At 34.9% G+C, this 19506-nt stretch overlaps 1 protein-coding gene and 1 non-coding gene across 2 annotated transcripts in view; one reads left to right on the top strand and one right to left on the bottom strand.

Moving 5' to 3' along the window:
• LOC143410788 (transport and Golgi organization protein 1 homolog) overlaps nt 1–19506 on the top strand; it is a 38106-nt gene that overhangs the window by 9471 nt on the left and 9129 nt on the right. The window contains exons 5-17 of the mRNA XM_076871508.2: nt 979–1182; nt 3446–3594; nt 3845–3866; nt 12725–12813; nt 13054–13131; nt 13218–13328; nt 14564–14635; nt 14833–14937; nt 15580–15702; nt 15801–15909; nt 16948–17003; nt 17092–17182; nt 17354–17492. Of these exons, the coding sequence (XP_076727623.1) occupies nt 979–1182; nt 3446–3594; nt 3845–3866; nt 12725–12813; nt 13054–13131; nt 13218–13328; nt 14564–14635; nt 14833–14937; nt 15580–15702; nt 15801–15909; nt 16948–17003; nt 17092–17182; nt 17354–17492 (1348 nt within the window). The remainder of the gene's footprint in view (nt 1–978; nt 1183–3445; nt 3595–3844; nt 3867–12724; nt 12814–13053; nt 13132–13217; nt 13329–14563; nt 14636–14832; nt 14938–15579; nt 15703–15800; nt 15910–16947; nt 17004–17091; nt 17183–17353; nt 17493–19506) is intronic.
• Nucleotides 6614–6720, bottom strand: LOC143411019 (U6 spliceosomal RNA). The gene has a single exon (XR_013092750.1). It is a non-coding gene; the product is annotated as a U6 spliceosomal RNA (small nuclear RNA).

The following is a 19506-nucleotide window of genomic DNA, read 5'->3' on the forward strand; positions in this document are numbered from 1 at the left end:
ATTCTGGTTTTACTCCACTGGGTTCTAAGGTCCTTGCATGCATATTAATCAAGGATGGAACCAGGATGACAAGCCTTATAATGTAGTGCTTGACACATAGAAGCCTTTCAATTAAATATTCGTCAAACTGACAATGAGCCAATATCCTGATGAAAGCTTTCTGTTTCCTGGTTTCATATTTGATCATCTCTATCTATTGTTTTTCAAAATGAAATATTTCAACTGAGAGTATATGATAAGAATTTCAGAAGGACATAAAGCCATTGGAAAAATTTACTTCCCAAGAATGCTATTTTTACCTGATAATTTGGGGAAGAAAACAGTTGTACATTTAATCAAAACAGATATATTTTGGATAAGAATGCAAAGTACAAGTGAATGTTCAGGGTAGAATATGAAGCTGTAAAGAGATAATCTTTGCTCTGGATCCTATTGGTCTATGTCCTGAGCTCAGGAAGGAGATAGGTTCACCATTTGGCTCCTAGGTTACTTTGAACATATTTGAAAGGCACATTAGCAAGCTAGACTTACGGAATTCCCTTCTCTATACTGGCTCGGTGAGACCAGCACACTTGTAGATGAAAGAGTTCCTGTTATTTCTGAGCAGAATAGACATTTCACATTTTTGTTCTGGACCAGAATTCTCTTCTGCACATTTATTCATGTGGGTGTATGTTGGTTTGCCAAGGGAAGGTAAGTTATTGAAGCCTCTATCATAAATGTATTTGTTTATAAAATACTTTGGATTAAAGGCTTCTTTATAAATTTGACTGTATAGTTTAGTCATCCTTTAAATGGGATGAAAACAATTAACCCTCCCATATTCTTGCCCAGTTGTTCTCATGGGCGCATGCCAGGACATGGAGGGCAGTGTTGAGGTTTCTGGAGCTGTGTGCTGAGGGGGAGTGCTGATCATTGGGCTTAAGTGGGGGTAGATAGTGTCATACAGCTGGCTCAATGCATTCTTCTCCCCTGTAGAGATGCAGCCACCCCATGAAGATGATTTTCCTAAAGAGAACACAAATAATCTTAATAGAAATCTTCATGAAGAGCCTCGCCTCCTGAGTCATCATTTAAATATGAACCATCCTGAAGAGCCCAGCCTCTTGAGTCAACCTGTGACTGAGGACATGGGTGTCTTAGAAGTGTCTCAGATCCCAAATACTGAGAAAGTAGACCCAGGTAAAGCTTGTCAATTTTTCTCTACAAAGTAGAGGCATTATCATAATGAAGGCTTTCAAGGATATTTGTTGCCAAAGGTACAAAATAGAGCAGAGAGTGATATAGGTACATGTGAGTTCAAAAAAAAAATCTCTTAAGTGAGAGAAAATAAAGAATAAAGATGACTAGAAATCAAAAATAGGCCAGAGACTGTAACTCACCTAAAAGCAAATGTTTAGCTATGACTAGCTTGTGTAAACCATTTACAACTAAAATATTATTCTTCAAAGGCCTTATGCTCTAAAACTAATTTTCAACCAGACCAACAGCACCAGAAACTCTGGGGGTGGGACCCACATTCTTTGTTTAGCAGGCCTTCCAGGAAAGTCTGGCCTGGTACAAGTTAGCTTGAGAATCACTGTTAATAGTCTCATAAATTCTGTGTTTTTTCCCTTTTCTTCTAAATGGAATGTAATATACCTCAAGTCCTGTTTTGACTTGCTTCCTGGACATGGTAATTAAACTTTTTCAAATGCAGTCAATGGTCCAGATCTTTATACTATATACTTACAGGAAACAGTACAGAACTGCAATCCATTTTAGACTGACACTTATGAATACTTCATCATAGTGCACAGTATCCAGTGGGAGATGAGAAACAATTTTTTTAAAAAATCCCCAATAATGGCATCAACAGCATTCTACTTTTGTGTTGCTCACTCTCATTTTATCAGTAAATTAGATGATGACTAATTGTTTTATTTTATCCATCCAGTATGGTGCTATGAAGCCATAATTACTGTATTTTGTGTTTTTAAAGGTTCTGGTCTGTAAGCATAGCTATAGCATTATCCTGCACCAGTGCAGGGCTTAGCAGCACTGATCCTGACCCCGCCCCCATCTGCACACACAGAGTGTAGGAGAACTCATGGCAGGGGGGCATTCAGTTAATTTGGGAAGGAATAACATATCAGTTCTCCCATTTTCCAGAAGACATTGCATCCATATATGAACACTACTGACTTATGAACTGTGTTTAACTCCATAAGGTTCTGAAAATGAATAACGCATCATTAAGATTTGTTATTTTCATGCTCCAAAACTTTCAAGATTAGGGAAAACTTGGCTTACAAAATTAAGCATGAATTATTTCCCTGGCCTTTTAGGTTCCACCACAAAATGATGTCAATCACCTTTATAGGTAAAATCTTCCCAAATGTCATTTAATGTGTCTCAGGTGCTGAGATGCTGAGCCAATGGGCAGACTTCACCAGCAGTCAAATTCATAGACCAATAGTGAATGGAGGGCCTGGGGTTGTAGCTCAGTAGTAGAGTGCTTGTCTAACATGTGAGGCACTGGGTTTGATTCTCAGCACTGCATACAAATAAATAAAATAAAGGTCCATCAAAAACTAAAAAAAAATTTTAAAAAGTAGGCAAAAGCTTAAAAAAATAGTGGTGAATGGAATCGGCGGACACAACATCTTTTTTTTTTTTTTTTTTTTTTTTTTTTTTTTGTATGTGGTGCTGAGGATCGAACCCTGGCCGCACGGCCAGACGAGTGCATTACCGCTTGAGCCACATCCCCAGCCCAACTGGTCCAACTTCTTAATAACTGCATGTTGGACTCCTAGCTGTTTAATCAAACATACTCCAGGCTCATGTAACCCATACTGAAATGCCACCCCTACAAACTCTCAGGTCTAACTGGAATTCTACCTCATTCACAGAGCCTCAATGCAGGTCTGTACCCAATTCTCTTTAGTCTCTCTTGGTATTACTGTGTTCTTTTTAATAGCTGTCATCTGTCCACTCAATAAATAGTTGTTGAGTATCTCTGCCAGGTGCCAGATGCTGTGTTAAGCCTTGGCTCATTCCACCTGTAAATCTGCAAACCAAGACTCCCTCTCTTTCAGCTTTCCTAAAATTTTTAACACAAAGTTTCACCAGCACTAAATCCATGTTTGTTGAATGTGACCCTGTCTATATATCTCTGGTTTTAAAAATTTTCCTTTAGTAAATATTGTTCTGGTAGCAGTTGTATGGCCATGGAAGTAGTGGAGAGTAGACTGGAGATTGTTCATTTTATAATTGAAGGGTCTGACAGCTCTAATTAGGATTTTGAAGTTTTTTTCTCTGTGTTAATTGTCTTTAGGAGAGCCACATATTCCAGGCACTGTGACTCATATATTTAGTGAAACACTCGATGAATATTGAAACTGAAGAGAGACAATTCTTATTCTATAGCATAAAATAAAATAGCCATTTCCCCTTTCAATTTTAGAGCTACTTATAACAGAAGGTACTCCTGTTGATAATGCTGATACAGAAGAAAAACTAAAGGAGATAAAGGTGGAAGAGCCACCAGATGCCACCCTTTTGGACAACATGCTTTCCTTGTTATATTCATACTTGCTTTATTTCACTAAGATGGTAAGTTTGACATAGTTTCTTCAATTAGAATGTTGATTATTTATTAGTTTTTAAGTGGCTTCTGGTCATGAAGTGAAGAACTTAAAATGTCTTTATGAAAAAGATCCCTGACCCTTTGAGTAGATAGCTCCTAAAACTAAAGCCATAGGGGTGTGACTTAATGGCTACTTAGTTTAGCATATGAGGAAGATTTGCTGTCTACCAAGGCTGGACATTTGTACACCTGTAAAAACTTGGTTCTTCCCCTCAGAACCTTTCGTTCTTGAAACACAGTAAGATAATGGCAGAAAGAGAGGTATTTATTTGATGGTAGAACATTATTGTCCATAAATGCATTTATTATGGTTGGAAGGGTGATCAATAAGGTCAGAAAGTAGTTGAGATGTGTTTGAAGCACAGGCAAAGGGCAAACAGGAGTGTGACATGTGGTTTGGTTTTGATTAGTCAGGCTGGGGTGGAGGATGGTGGGGGAAGCTGGCAGTCAGAAGAAATGTGTTCAGAGAAATGGAAACATGAAGAAAAGGATATTTGGGGAGGCCAGGAGAAGGTGAATAGTTGGTGTTGTGTAAAGTGTGTAGTTGGAGGGGAATGGTCTGTTGGAGAGGCCAGCAAATCTTAAAGGAAGTCATGAGCCAAAGTAGCATTAGACCATTAATAGTGGGGATCCTTAGAAAGTTTTAAGAATGAAAGGAATTAGGTTAGAACTGTTTCTTAGAAAGAGTCACTTAAGGCTGACCTTTCTAAAGAAAATCATGATCCAAACAAGACATTTAATCTGCTTAGAAGCTTATCTAAGCATTTTAGGACTTACCTCCCCCTCATGGTATTTGTTGATGTTGGACTTTTAGAGTTTAATTATAGGAATGAGAAAGCTTTTAGAGCTTGGAGGTGAAGATGGTCCTAGGGCCATTGTGACAGTAATCCTTCTCAACTGAAGTTGTTCCCTGTAGGTTGTGTTATTTCAAGACTTGTTTAAGAAAAGTGATGTTGTTGTTTCCCTTGTAAAATGTATAGATTTTGTAGCCAGGTAGATCTGGTTTCAAATCCCAAGGTTATCATTTAGAAGTTTGGGCAAATAACTAAACTTTTGAATATCAGATTCCCCATCTGAAAAATGTAGATAATGCTTACTCCAATCATAAGAATTAAATGATTTGACAAGGTAAAGTGTCTGGTGAGGTGTCTGGCATTTTGTAGTGTTTTACCCCCACACACCCCCTAATTCTCATGTAGGCAGTCAGAGGTGGTATAAAGACAATGAATACCTGGGGAGGAAAGACCACCAGGGTGGAAAAGATGTGATGGGGAGAAATGAATCATTTTTCAGTTGGCTCCATGTTTGTTCATGGTGGTGGCAGCCACCTGGGTAAGGAGTATGTACAAGCCAGGCAGTTAGAATAATGATATTTCCAGTGATTAAAGCCCAGTCTTCCACAGTCATAATTTGATTATCAGAATGAATCAACATCACTTGGAAAGTTTACAGCCTCACGATATGGGAAGGATTTCTTTATTCATATTTTTAGGTATGCACAGAGCCCTCCTCTAGGTCTAGGTCGGGGTACACGAATGTGGTGCAGGTATGCTCAGTGATTTTGCAGTGATAGGTAAGACATTGACGTGAGTGGCAAAGAAGAGGCACAATATTATGAGACTGATTTGAAAGGAGCCTTCAAAAAGGCATTTTGATGTCCCAGTATGTACAGGACATTGTGCGAGGACTAAAAGAATCTAACAGGTGTAAGGCATGATTGTGATTTTTGAAAGTCTTAAGAAAAGGACTTAACAAATATATGCAAAAATTATGAACAAGTCAATGTAAAATCTTAAACAAGTAGTATGATATCTGATAGGACTGGAGAGTAATAGGCTCTGATGTGTTTGGGAGATGTGCACCAATCAGATTCATTGATCAATGGAATCTTAGTAGAATCTTAGTGTTAAAAGAAACCTTGGAAGGCTGTTAGTCTAGTTTCTCACTCATTGGTGTAATTTTCTTTACTGTGGCCCTGACGAGTAGTTATGAGGCCTGTACACCAGTATTTCCTAGCAGGAGTCACTCTCTTACAAGGCTATATGTTCTTCTGTTGTCTAGTTCATCCTTGTATTGACTCCAAATTTTCCTCCACATGATTTCCTCTATAAAATTGAATTCTTTTCTACATAGAAATCCTTTAAATATTTGAAGTTATATCTTAATTTAAAAATTATTTTTAGTATTTTTATCATGGAAACTTTCAAATAAGAGCAGAGAGAATAGTAGGGGACTATAGGTAACCATAACATACTGTACATTTCAGAATACTAGAAGAAAAGATTGTGAAAGTTTTACCATAAATGATGTTTGAGGAGGTAGATATATTTAACCTGATTTAAACTTTACATAGTGTATACATGCATCAAAATGTCATGTTACCTACTTCAATAATTATAATGTTTATTTCTATGTACTAATTAAAAAATAAATGTAATTAGAAAAGCTTTAAAGAAAAGCATAGAGAATAGTATAATGAACCCACGGGCCATCACCCAACTTAACAGTAATTCCTTGATAGCCAATATCAGTGAGTTTTTTTTTTAATTTATTCTAATTGGTTATACATGATAGCAGAATGCATTTCGATTCATTGTACATAAATGGAACAAAACTTTTCCTAGTTGTACACAACACATGTAGTAGTCCTACATGTACCTCGGGTAATGAAGTTCATCTCATTCCACCATCTTTCCTATCCCTATGCCCTCTCGCCTGTCCTACCTCCCCTTTGCCCAATCAAAGTTCCTCCATTCTTTCCATGCCCCTTGCCACCCACCTCACCCCCATTATGGGTCAGCATCCACTTTCAGAGAGAACATACAGTTTTTGGTTTTTGGGATTGGCTTACTTCCCTTAGCCTGATATTCCCGTTCACCCGCAGATGCCATAATTTTTTTCTCTTTTAATGCTATAAGTAACATTTCATTTTGTATATGTACCACAGTTTCTTTATCCATTCATCTGTTGAAGAGTTGTTTCCACAAAACTATGGAATGCTTCACAAATGTGGGTGTCATCCTTGCTCAGGGACCATGCTAATTTTTTCTGTATTGTCCCAATTTTAGTATATGTGCTGCCAAAGCAATCACACTCTGAGTTTTAACAAATGTAGATACCTATGTAAAAACTACCATAATCAAGATATAGAACAGTTTTTTTCACTAGAAAAGGGGTTTCCTTGGGATCCTTCCCAGTGAGTTCCTTCACCACCTGTTCCAGGCAACCACTGATAACTTTTTTTTAAACTATAGATTCATTTTTCCTACAGTACTATTTCATATGTATGCCCCTATAAGTGGACTCATATCTAGGAGTGCAATTGCCTCCTACGTCTAATGTATGCTTTTATCTTATGTGATACTGTCAAGCCATGCTAATAAATGACCACAATCATTTTATACTTCCACCAGCAATTTAGGAGACTTCCACTTGACTTCATCTTCACTAGCACTTGGGCCATTCTAGTGGGTATGTCTTTGTGAGTTTATTTCCTGATAATTAATGATATTGAGTGAACTTTTTTTTTGAGATAGGGTCTCACTAAGTTGCTTAGGCTCTTGATAAGTTGCCAACCTCAAACTTGGGATCCTCCTACCTCAACCTTCTGAGCTGCTGGGATTACAGACATGTGCCATCATGCCTGGATCAAATACTTCTTCATGAGCTTGTTGACCATACTGTTTTTGTATGTCAACTCTCTCTGGCTAGCTGGAATCCAGACTTCTCCCAGCTCAGTGCCAACTGTGGGATTGGTTAGCTTATAGTTGTTCTTGGCCCTCGCAGGTACTGCTTAGAATGTAGCCCCAAACTCAAGACCACCTCCATGCAGATTTCTGGAACTCTCTTTCTTTGTGGCTCCCATCTTTCTGGTAGTTTTCTCTACATGTTTTTTACTGCTTAATCTCCTGGAACTCTGGTCTCTTTCTCCTCAGTGAGACTGTTAGGCCCCATTTGGGTTCCCCTTCCCAAACTGAGGTCTAGAGGGTGCCTCAAGGTAGAATGCTCACCTATTTGTTCTCCTTCTCTTAGGGGTGACAGTTGCATGTCCCTTGTGGCTTTCTATCTGAAAAATAGCTCTTTAAAAATACATTTTGACTGTGCATGGTGGCACATGCCTTAATATCCTAGTGGCTCAGGAAGCTGAGAGAGAATCATGAGTTCAAAGCCAGCCTTAGCAAAAGTGAGGTTCTAAGTAACTCAGTGAGACCCTGTCTCTAAATAAAATACAAAATGGGGCTGAGACTGGGGATGTGGCTCAGTGATCAAGTGCTCCTGAGTTCAATCCCTGGTACCAAATATATATATATTCCAACTTTCTGGTTGCTTTCAGTGGGAGAACAAGTCTCATATAAGTTAATTGATTTCTCCTTTTGTTGTAACTTTTTGCAATAATTGAAAAAAATATGTTTGTGGGACTTCTAGGATATATTGTAGTTTTGGTGAATAAATGACATCCCCCTGGTACAACAATTTAACCTGTTTTCTCTATTGCCTTTTTTTTTTTTTTTTTGGTGGTGCTGAGATTGAACCTCGGGCTCCATGCATTCTAGGCAAGTGCAGAGCTAACAACCTCAGCTTCTCTCTGTTGCTTTATATTTCTTGGAAATTCATAGTCAGGTTTAGGTTCAATTCTTTTTCTTATGAAAACTTAATAGGAAATATTGCATTGACATATGCATATCCTCTCCTTTGATGTTGACTACTAGTCAACAGTGACATTGGTGAGATTTGCTAATATATTATAGGTTGCAAAATAGCAATGGTCTGAGTTGCTGGATTTTTCTTTCTTCATTTAAAGGATGGGATGCCTACACAAATAAAAATTTGATTATTCTTTTTTTTTGGGGGGGTATTGGGAATTAAACTCAGGGGCATTTGGCTAGTGAGCCATATCCCCAGCCCTATTTTGTATTTTATTTATATACAGTGTTTCACTGAGTTGCTTAGCAATTCCCTTTTGCTGAGGCTGACTTTGAACTTGCTATCCTCCCTCCTCAGCCTCCCTAGCTACTGGGATTACAAGTGTGTGCCACGGCGCCTGGCTATGATTGATTATTCTTTACACAGTTATTTGGTTTGTATAGTTAAGGCAGGAGATAAATATTTGATTCCTTTTCTTTATTTAAACACTTTTCAGAATAGTAAGGTATTCTTCTAGCTTATCAAATGATACCCAAAGGGGCTTGAAATCTTTTTATTGTTTCATTGTTTTTATTTGTTGCCATAAAATTAATTAGTTCTTTCATATATTTAAGTTTTTGTCTTAAATAAATTTTTTAAATTATAAAAACCAGGTTATCTAAAAGAAAAGAATGATCCAGAGGGATTCTAGCCAGGTGTTAGACAATGTGATGATATAGGGCCTGTTACAAACTGGAAAATTTAAAGTATGCTCAATTTAAAGTATTTAGATTCAGGCTGGGGTTGTGGTTCAGTGGTAGAGCGCTTGCCTAGCATGCATGAGGCACAGGGTTAGGGTTAGGGTTAGGGTTAGGGTTAGATGGTTAGGGTTAGGGGTTCGATCCTTAGCACCATATAAAAACAAAATAATGTGTCCACCTGAAACTAAAGATACATAAATAAATTTTTTAAAAAAGTATTTAGATTCATTATACTTGAAAACACTGCAAGTGAACAAAAAATATGAGACTGTCAGTATCCTTTCTCTTGAAGAAACTATTGGAAAATATTGAGGAGGTGGATTTCTGACGAGGAGGTTGGTTTAGAATTGCCATGATTCTTTGTGACTGTTTTGTTATAAATTTAAGGTTTCCCATTTCTTCTAATTTGTCTGTTTCAGCTGTTTACTACATTGCCTGATGAGTATGAACCTGGGCCTGATTTTTATGGACTACCATGGGAGCCTGTAGTTTTCACTGTTTTCTTTGGATTGGTATCCTTTGTCATTTTCTTTTGGAGAACTGTTCTTGTTGTGAGTAAATTAACTTACTTATCTCTTAGCACATAAGCACAAGGATTATCTTATATAGTCACTGCCCCCCCACTTTTTTTCCTTTTCAGTTGCTAAAACACAAATTAGTGGTTTAAGTCAAACTAACCTTATAAAATAATTTAGTGTGGGTGCAGTTGGTAGAACTGGTAATTCTTACAGCCATCCTGACCAGTAGTTTCATACGTATCATAAGTCTTAAAAGTGGGATAAAAGATGGGATAGGTTAGATAAATATCCTTTTATGTAGCATATATGTCTAGTAATCTATATTAAAGAAATAACTATGCTTTGAAGATTTTGGTAATGTTTTTCAGTGGAACAGTGTATTAGATTGAAGACTTAGCACAACATAATTCATTTAGGGGATATTGTATGTTCGCTTAATGGAATAGTAGGCAAATTTATCTATTTCAAAGCTTTGAGGTACAGAAAATGCTCACAATTAAATGTGAAGTGGAAAAAAAAGCAGAAACTAAGATTTAAATGTTGATGAACTGTATGTTAATATAAACACATATAAACAGGGGGAAATGCTACAAAGAAATACAGTAATATGAGAAAAAGGAGATAAGATAATTTTTCCAGTCTTTTATATATATTTTTCCCAGATTTTATGATTTGATCATATGTTCAGAAAATACCTTTTTATTTGGAAGTATAGATTATGTGTTGTCCAAAAATCCATTAAATGTTTTGTTCATTAAGTCTTTTTTTTCTGAGCAGAATTAGTCTACTCTGTGTATGTGTGTACATATATGTATAAGCGTATATATATATATAAGCTTATACATACATATGTTTGTACTGTAGGTCATTCTGTTTCATAGTTATTTAACATAATTGGAAGAAAATTATTTTAGGTAAATGGACTTTGCATATGAAAAGCCTAACAGTTAAAGAGGCCAAAAGCATTGGATACAAATCTTTTCAAATCTGAGTGTTCTTTTTTTGATTTCTTAATTATATCAGACATATCATTGTTAAGATAAGTTTCCTCTCCTTGTACAATTGAGTGTAAGATCTCTTAAAAAGCATTCCCTTCTTAAATAGAAGAATCGTTTGCCTGGATTCCTGTGAGGAATTTTCACAGTTCAATCTCATTGAACTTTTTCTCAGCTAAAAGGAAAAAGGAAATAGAAGGATAAAGAGAAGGGAAAAACATGAAAACCCTTTATATTTCTCTCTTGTTTCTTTCATTTCAAGAAAGAAACAATACCTGTTTCTCTTTTCACTAGGTTATGTGGGATCTGGTTCCTAGCTGTTGCTCCTCAGTTTCAGCATTTGACTTTGGAGCTTTAGTCTCTTCCTTAGATGACTGCTTTTATGCTACTTCCCATTTTCTTCTGTTGTCATTTTGAGTAAAAGGTTAGCAAAGCTATGACATTAAAGAAATGCCATTTCTTTCTGTGTTGGAGTTTTCTGAATGCAATTTCCTATTACGAAGATCCCATGGATGATCCATGGACATATCTGAGTATTCCATCACCATTTATAACATTTGAAAGGACAAGTATATGCTAAGTTACAAAGAAATTTAGTGATGTTTTTTAAAAAATTTCTGCTTAGGTTTTATTATCAGGCAGTTTATTGCTGTCTTTAGGAAATGATTGTTTTTGTCCTTTCCAGAATATGTTAATTGTCATTTCTCTTGTTGCTTGTGCATTTTCTTCTAGCAGTCTTCCCTTTCAGATTTCTTGCTATATATTTAGTGGTTTGTAGAAACAAGATGATGTAGCCTATTAGTTTCTAAATTCAGCCAATAGCCAAATTTAAATTTGAGTTCTAAGATGTTTTCTGGTGAGTGAAAGTGGCATATCTTAGTACAAAGATTATGCCTTTAATATTGTTTCCTCAAATTCCTTTTGAATAGTCATTGTTTCTAGACTTTATCCTGGTTATTTAGAATTCTCAAGTAAATGATTTTGAGTACACACACACACACACACACATACACACACACATCTTTACTGTGAAATAAGGTACATATCTTAGTGTTTTTATGTCAGAGCCTATTTATGAAATATAACTACCAATTAAATTTAAAATGCTTGTTAACCTTTACTTATTTTTAATCCTATAAATTTATTATTCTGAACCAGAATGTTATTAAATTCTCACTTGGTTATGATTCTGACTGTTGTTTTAGGAATGCTGTTTCTATTGAGCAGATGTTTGACATCAAATTTAATCTTTTTTCTCTCTTCTAGGTAAAAGATAGAGTATATCAAGGTAAATTTTTAGGTTTCTTAAACTTGTATTGTATTGGTGTTTGATGTGTGTTTTATGTATGTTAGAAGTAGACACAGTGACTTTTAATGTCTATTACTTTTTTTACCTCCTGAAAATTTTACTATTCCTAGGTTGCTAGCATGGATAACTGAGTAGATGATGATGGTTCCAACTCTGAGATAGGAGATAAAGAGGAGGAACAAATTGTGGATAGGGAGATGATAAGTTTTAATTTGGGGCAGATTAACTTTGAATATTGATGTAATGCAGATGTATTACATTTGAAGAGTATTTCTATGCTAATGATTTAATCATGCATTAAGTAATTGAATAGATAATTTAAAGAATGGTAATGTGAATCAGTATGCTTTCATTTCTGTTTTTCTTTGCAAAGAATTAAATGATTCCATTTTCTGAAAAGAAAGTGTTTTGAGAAGGGAGGAATATCAAGCTACAACACTTTACTGTATTTCCCATCTGTGAAATAAGCTTAAATTGAAATATCATTTTGGATGGGAAGGGTACCTGGGATTGAACTCTGGGGCACTCTACTGAGCCACATCCCAAACCCCCTATATTTAGAGACCAAGTCTCACTTAGTTGCTTAGTGTCTCGCTCTTGCTGAGGCTGGCTTTGAACTTGGGATCCTTCTAGCTCAGCCTCCTGAGCCACTGGGATTACAGGTATGCACCACCGCGCCCAGCAAAATATCATTGTTCTTATATTTTTCTTAAATTTTAATAATTTTATACTCTAATTGCTAATAAGCATAGATTGCTTTTTAAAAGCATAATAGTTATGCTAAGAAGTATTTCCTCATAGTACCATATAACATGTCTTTGCTTTTAGTAGATTGAGTAATTGGATTTCATTTAGTGATTGTAATAATCTTGTGTATTTCCCCCTTTTAGTCACTGAACAGCAAATTGCCCAAAAGATAATCAATTTCATGAAAGAAGATGAAGAACTGTTACAGAAATTTTCAAAGTATGAAGAGAAGGTATAATTATTTTTTTGTTTCTTTCTCCCTTGGTTCTAGCTTGAATCATTTCTACCTGTTTTAATTTAAAAATCATATTTTAAAGTTTTTACTTCATTATTTCCTACAAATCATCCAAATTCTAAGCAGTCATATGTATTAAGTACTGCTTTCTTCTGGAAAGGGTCACTTGTCTGGAAGTAACTTGTATAGTAGCACTATAATTTGTGTATCTTAATTCTGAATGCTTTATTTACATAGATAAAGGAATCAGAGAAACAGATCCAAGAAACCATGAAACAAAATATGATTCTTTCTGATGAAGCAACTAAATATAAGGTAAAAATCCCTTCTTTGGGGGGAATTACATTCTAAACTCAAAAGTAAATGTAATGAGTGAGTAATCTTGACACCTTTTTTCCCAGGATAAAATAAAGCTTCTTGAAAAAGCTAAAGAATTTCTGGATGAGAGAGCTAAAAGTCTTCATGTTATGTTAGAATCTGAAAGAGAACAGAATGCTAAGAATCACGACTTGGTAAGAGTTTTGCTGCTAAGTGTTGCTTTAATTTGGCTTTTGAAATATTTTGTAAAATTGGTTAAGTTGAACTTAGTCCAGCTGTTAACTAAAGTAAGATTAGGAGTCAAGGAAGTTGAACCCACATCTGTGCCCATTTTGTGGAACTTTTAAGTACTGATACAACAAATTATTTTTATGGGCCTAGGAAATATTTTTATTCTCAACCTTGGATAATTTTCATATTGCTTTGCTCTGCCCTTGGAAACATGCAGATCAACTAAAAAACTATTGTCCAATTGAACAGTATTTGTTTACTTTTTACTTGAAAGAGTAATGAATTAATCAATTTTCTGTACTTAAAAAAAATTTTACTTACATATTTCATTTTCAATTTCTATAAGTTTCTGTAATTACATAAAAGTTGCAAAAGATAGTAGAGAGTGTGTTCTGAAATATCCTACCCCCCAGTAAGCTTGATCACCTAGCTGAGGTAGTATTTATCAGATTTCTTCACTGTAAAAATTCTTTCCAATCCTTTTCATATTATATTCTTTGGAAGTTACCATGCACAGCCCACAGTTAAAGTATGAAGAGTTACGAGCTCAGGATGCAGCTCATGGTAGAGCACTTGCCTAGCATGCATGAGGCCCAGGATTCAATCCCAGGCATTGCAAACAAAGATTGGGGAGTTATGTCCACTTCCTTAAGGAGCGAATATCTTTGTAAATTTTTGGGAATTCTTCTGTATGTGAGATTAGTCTATTCTCCCTTAAATTTTATCATTTTTTACTTCAGATAAGAAAATTTTAAAAATGATCTTGGGAAATTTTTTTCTCTATCACTAGAAAAAAAATTACTAATTTGAACTGGTTTATTTGAAACAGTAATTAATTAATTTTCTATGCTTTAAAACATTTTATTATTGCATTATGATTTTCTATACTTTGACCTTTTTTTCTGGTTATCTCATAAACAGTAAGGTTGTGGATGCCATGAAATATTTATGACTTCATTTTCCCTCATCTCTTTCAGTTCTTGATTTTTTGCTTAGTTCAAAGCTGGATCCCCTGCATTACTGAAATGTAATGGGATGGCTTGACAAATATTTTGTTGTGTTTATCTTTTTTAATATATATATGTGTGTACACACACACACACATACACACACACGCACACACGCACACACACACACACATATCACTATTTCTACTGAAATCCTAATGCATATTTTGTGTTCTGTTTTCACCTGGCAGATAATTGAAAATAAGAAATCTATAGAGAAGCTTGAAGATGTCATTTCAGTGAATACTTCTGAATTTTCAGAGGTAAAGCTGCCAACTCTTGCTAATGGGATAGTTGGCATAATGGGATATTAATACTACATCTTAGTTTTGTTGCGGACCAAAAATTTGAAGTGTGCTAAAATGTGCAAAAAATGAGAACTATATGATGTCTGGTTTGGGAAAGTATAACTTTGTTTTTTCTTTGGAATTAATTCACTAACTCTAGTGTTTTGCATTAGCTTCAAATTGTCTTTAATGAAGCTAAGCTTCGTGAAGAGAAGGTGAAGTTGGAATGCTGTCAGCTTCAGAAAGAAAATACCATACTTAAGACGACGAAAGAGCAGGTAAAGAAAATTTGATGTCATACATAATGTAAACTAGAGAAGTGAATATCATTATCTTGTATCTTTCTTGGATCTGTTTCTGAGGTAAGGAATATTCATGTAGGACCTTTTCTAGATATGCAAAGTTTAAACATGCTCCCTAAATTGAGTGCATATATATGTTCTCCATCTGTTTTGGATTTTTGGATTATTGCTTTTCTTATCAAATGTCAATCAGTTATTAACTTGCATAGCCTCAAAGAAACTTTTTAAACCAGAAAATTAAGTATTTTATGATCCTCTTTTGAGTAGTTACTGATTCACTGGCCAAGGGAAGATTACATGATAAGGAGTCTAAATTTAGGAGACAGTCATATGTGCCCAGCCATTCCTGCTGGAGGTAAATTATTTGAATTGGCAGCAATTTTCTGGGGAATGCAATAAACAGGGTCAACTTCCTGAGAACTCTGATGTTCTTACTGCAGCTGTGAGAGTTGGGGCCACTCTGCCCTCTTCCTTAACCAAGGTCTCAACCCCCTCAATTGAGGCAGGCCACCGAGGAGTATGGTTCTCTATTTCTTTGTCTAAGTCTTGTAGTCCTGATGTATCCAGTGCAGAAACCCCTCCCTAACCCACAGGAATTCATGTGTTTTGACTTTTCAGTTGCAGCAGGAAGTCAAAGACTGGTGTACATCACACGCTGAGCTCAGTGAACACATCAAATCATTTGAGAAGTCCCAGAAAGATTTACTTGTATTTCTTAATCACAAAGATGATACTATTAATGTAAGTTTATACTCCAAATACATGTTTCATCTCATGATTTCTCCTGAAATCTTCTGAATTAAAATTGAGAGTCTTCCAACCTTTTGCTTCTTTTCTAGGCTTTGACTAATTATATCACACAGTTGAATCGGTTACAATGTGAATCTGAATCTGAGGATCAAAATAGAGAAGATGAGTCAGATGAATTAACCAACGGAGAGGTAGCAGGTAAGATCAGTCTCAGGGAGGTTGAATCCTTTTTTTGCTTTCCTGTCTTTAATTAAATATTTATACAGATGCCACTTTTCAGCTGGCTGATTTTCTTCTTAAGCTTCAGGGTTGTAGACACATATCACTGGATCTATAGATATGTCTGTTGCATTGGCAGAGGTGGGTTGCTGGGGTATAATATAGCAATAGGCATGTGAAGAACACTGACCTTTTCTATCCCATTGAAAACTAGTAAGTACACTGCAGCTACAATAGTCACATCCTGTACAATACTTAGAGTATTGAACATTGTACAGTAAGAGAAATTTATTTCTTATGCAGATGATAGTTGATTTTGATACTCATCATCTCTATGGCTCTGTGGTTTTAAGGTCCACAGTCAGTCTTAAGAGTCCAGAGGTAGTTGGAACCATAAACTAAGGCTGTGAGAACAGAGGCTAGAGACTATCAGAAAGCTAGAGAGAGGGAGTGTAACAGTGTTTACTGATGAGGAAAATATTTCCAGATGTTTTCTCCCAAGTTGGATATTGCTTACATAGCAAGTATTTCAAACCACACCTGGTAGTAGATGATTCAGGGAGAAAATAGAGGATTGAATCTTTCTAAATAAGACACTTACTTGCCTAGGTGAAGATAGATCTGAGAGAGAAGAATAGCTTTTATCTTACAAGAATAGCATAGATAACATTTTAGTTGTGCAAACTAGAAATTCACCTTTTTTGTTTTGTTTTTAAGACAGACACAGTACTTTTATTTATTTTTATGCTGAGGATCAAACTCAGTGCCTCACACATGCTAGGTGAGCACTCTACCACTGAGCCACAACCCCAGCCTGAAATTCACCTCTCTCTCTCCTTTTTTTTTTTAAATCTAAGCTTGCAATTCTCTTAAAAGTCATTAGTCTAATCAGTTTAGTTATTTAATTGATTTTTTTTCTTCTGGTGTTTGAACACAATCATTATTTAGTTTGGGGAAGTTAGGAGAATATAGAGTTAAAAGTAAGGAAAGAAAAAGCTAAAGTCTTTTGTTTTTTAGGTGATCGGAACGAGAAGATCAAAGATCAAATTAAGCAGATGATGGATGTCTCTCGGGTATAGTTCTTTGTAAGAGTCCCATAGTGCCTGTCAATTCTTCCTGTGCCTCACTTTTAAGAATACCTCTCTTTTCTGCAATTTTTAGACACAAACTACAATATCAGTAGTTGAAGAGGATCTAAAACTTTTACAACTTATGCTAAGAGCCTCGATGTCCACAAAATGTAATCTAGAAGGTGGGTTCTTTTTGAGAAGAAATTGCCATGTTGGAAAGACATAAAATTTTATTGGAAAGATAAAGAATGGCTTCTTGCTTTCATGCTTCTTACTTTTCTTGGCACTACTCCCTCAAACAAGTTCTTAAGTCCTTGTACACATATAGAGATAAGCTGTTTTATCCTTTACAGACCAAATAAAGAAATTAGAAGGTGACTGCAATTCACTACAGTCTTCTAAAGTTGGACTGGAAGAGGAATGCAAAACTCTAAGGCAGAAAGTGGAGATTTTAAATGAACTCTACCAGAAAAATGAGATGGCACTACAAAAGTAAGATTTTCATTGTTTGTTATTGTTATCACTGTGTGAACTAATAGATAATTTTATGTTTTCTTAAGATTATTTACAATTTCTTCTAGTTGTAATAAGTAGAGATTTGTCTTTTTTCCTTTGTGTTTTGTTTCCTATAAGTTGCATTTTTCTTTCCATTGTCAGTCTTAAGAGTCCTGAGGTAGTTGGAACCATATACTAAGGCTGTGAGGACATCGTAATCAATTGTCAAATTCATATGAAAGCAGGAAGTGGTAAAATGGTATTAACAGTCACTGATGTGGAAATACCTCTCAAAGTTCTAGACCCTTTCTATGATCTCCCTATTTATTTTAATTACCTTTCATTGTGATCAGTTATGTAATTCTAATGTTTTGAACTTGTATCTCTAACTCTGGACCTTTAAAAATACTGAGTGATTTGGAATGACATGTTTTAGTAGAATAAAAACTTCAAAAAGGGATAATATTTACTTATTGATGGTACAAGTTTTGGACTTGAATATCTCAGATGTTCACACAAAATTGAACTGTGGCAAGGACCTTAGGAGTTATGATTACAGAAGTACTTGTCTGTAGAATATATTTATATATTAATCTTCTTAGTGTGGAGCTAGTTATTTTTTGAAAGTTCATTTGAAGTTTTTAATCCACAAAAATACTTGGATTCTCTAAAAATAGGTTGTGTCAGATTTTATTTGTTTGCACCTGATTTTACTCTTCGGTATATATATATATATATATATATATCTTGTATATATATATGTATATATGTATGTATATATGTGTGTATGTGTATATAATATATATATATATATATATGTATATATATATCTTGTAAACCAAAGACAGACCTTCTTACAGACCTAACTATTTTTAGGTATTTTGACTTCTGTTGCCTAATTAATGCATTAAATATTGAAACCTTTCCATTAACTTTTCTAAAATTCTGTGATCTCCAAGCGACCTTTTTAGAATCTCAAATTTTTGTTCAGGCCAGTTCTAAATTCCTGGCCTGTTTCAAAGAAACATTTCTCATTTTATCACTTTTTTTTAAAAAGAACACTTGTTTTCTCTGTCCCTACTAGTAATCTGAATGACCTAAATGGCAATTAATTTTTTTGTAATGCAGTTAAATTGTAGCACTATTTTTCTCAACTCCTCCAAAATTCATTCAGTCATCATCTGTGGTTTGTACTCTTTTTACTCATCCCCAGGTACTATGTTAGTTCATGCCTGTGTCATCTTTTCTGTTTCTAACCTAGATCATCTGTCTTCATTCTCCATTTTTTATATTTGTATATAACTTATTTCAAATTCTTAGTAGTTTTCTCTATAGCCGCTTGAGTGGACTTTCTAAAATATAAGTCTGTCCATGTCAATATGTGCGTGTGGTTTATGAAGAATTTGCTTTCTATTTGATGACCTGTTCTTTTTTTCTTCCTTGTATCTTTTTAATAGTTTAAATATTTTTAATTATTTTCCTCATCCCCTGTATAAGCTTGATGTAATCATAAATTATAATGGAATTATAATTATATAATTATAATTTTATTCATCTTCTCATAATTTAAAGGCCATGGTATATATTCTGGATTTAATAAAAACCTGACATAGATTAATAGGTTTATTATTTTTTTTATGGGCTTTAAGTAGCTCCTGAATCAGATAACTGTTGTGGCATTGTATGTTAGTACTTCATATACTGTGAACTCCACAAGACATTCATTCAATTTATACACATATTTAAAGTTTCTGTAGTTCTGCATTCTACACTGTTGGTTTCTTATTTGAAATTATTTTCATTCTATTTGAACATTGTCCTTTCATGATAGATTTGATTAGTGTATCAAAGGTAGTACAAGGATAAACAGAGAATAGTATTTTATTCACTAAATATTGCTACCTTTATAATCTGTATTAGGTTGACATGAACTTCATGATTAGAGTTAAAACCAGTTTCCATTTTTAAAGGATCTTTCTTTTGGCTACTGAATTTTGACTGTTACTTAGTT

The sequence above is a fragment of the Callospermophilus lateralis genome, chromosome 11 (assembly GCF_048772815.1).
Source record: "Callospermophilus lateralis isolate mCalLat2 chromosome 11, mCalLat2.hap1, whole genome shotgun sequence".
NCBI lineage: Eukaryota > Metazoa > Chordata > Mammalia > Rodentia > Sciuridae > Callospermophilus > Callospermophilus lateralis.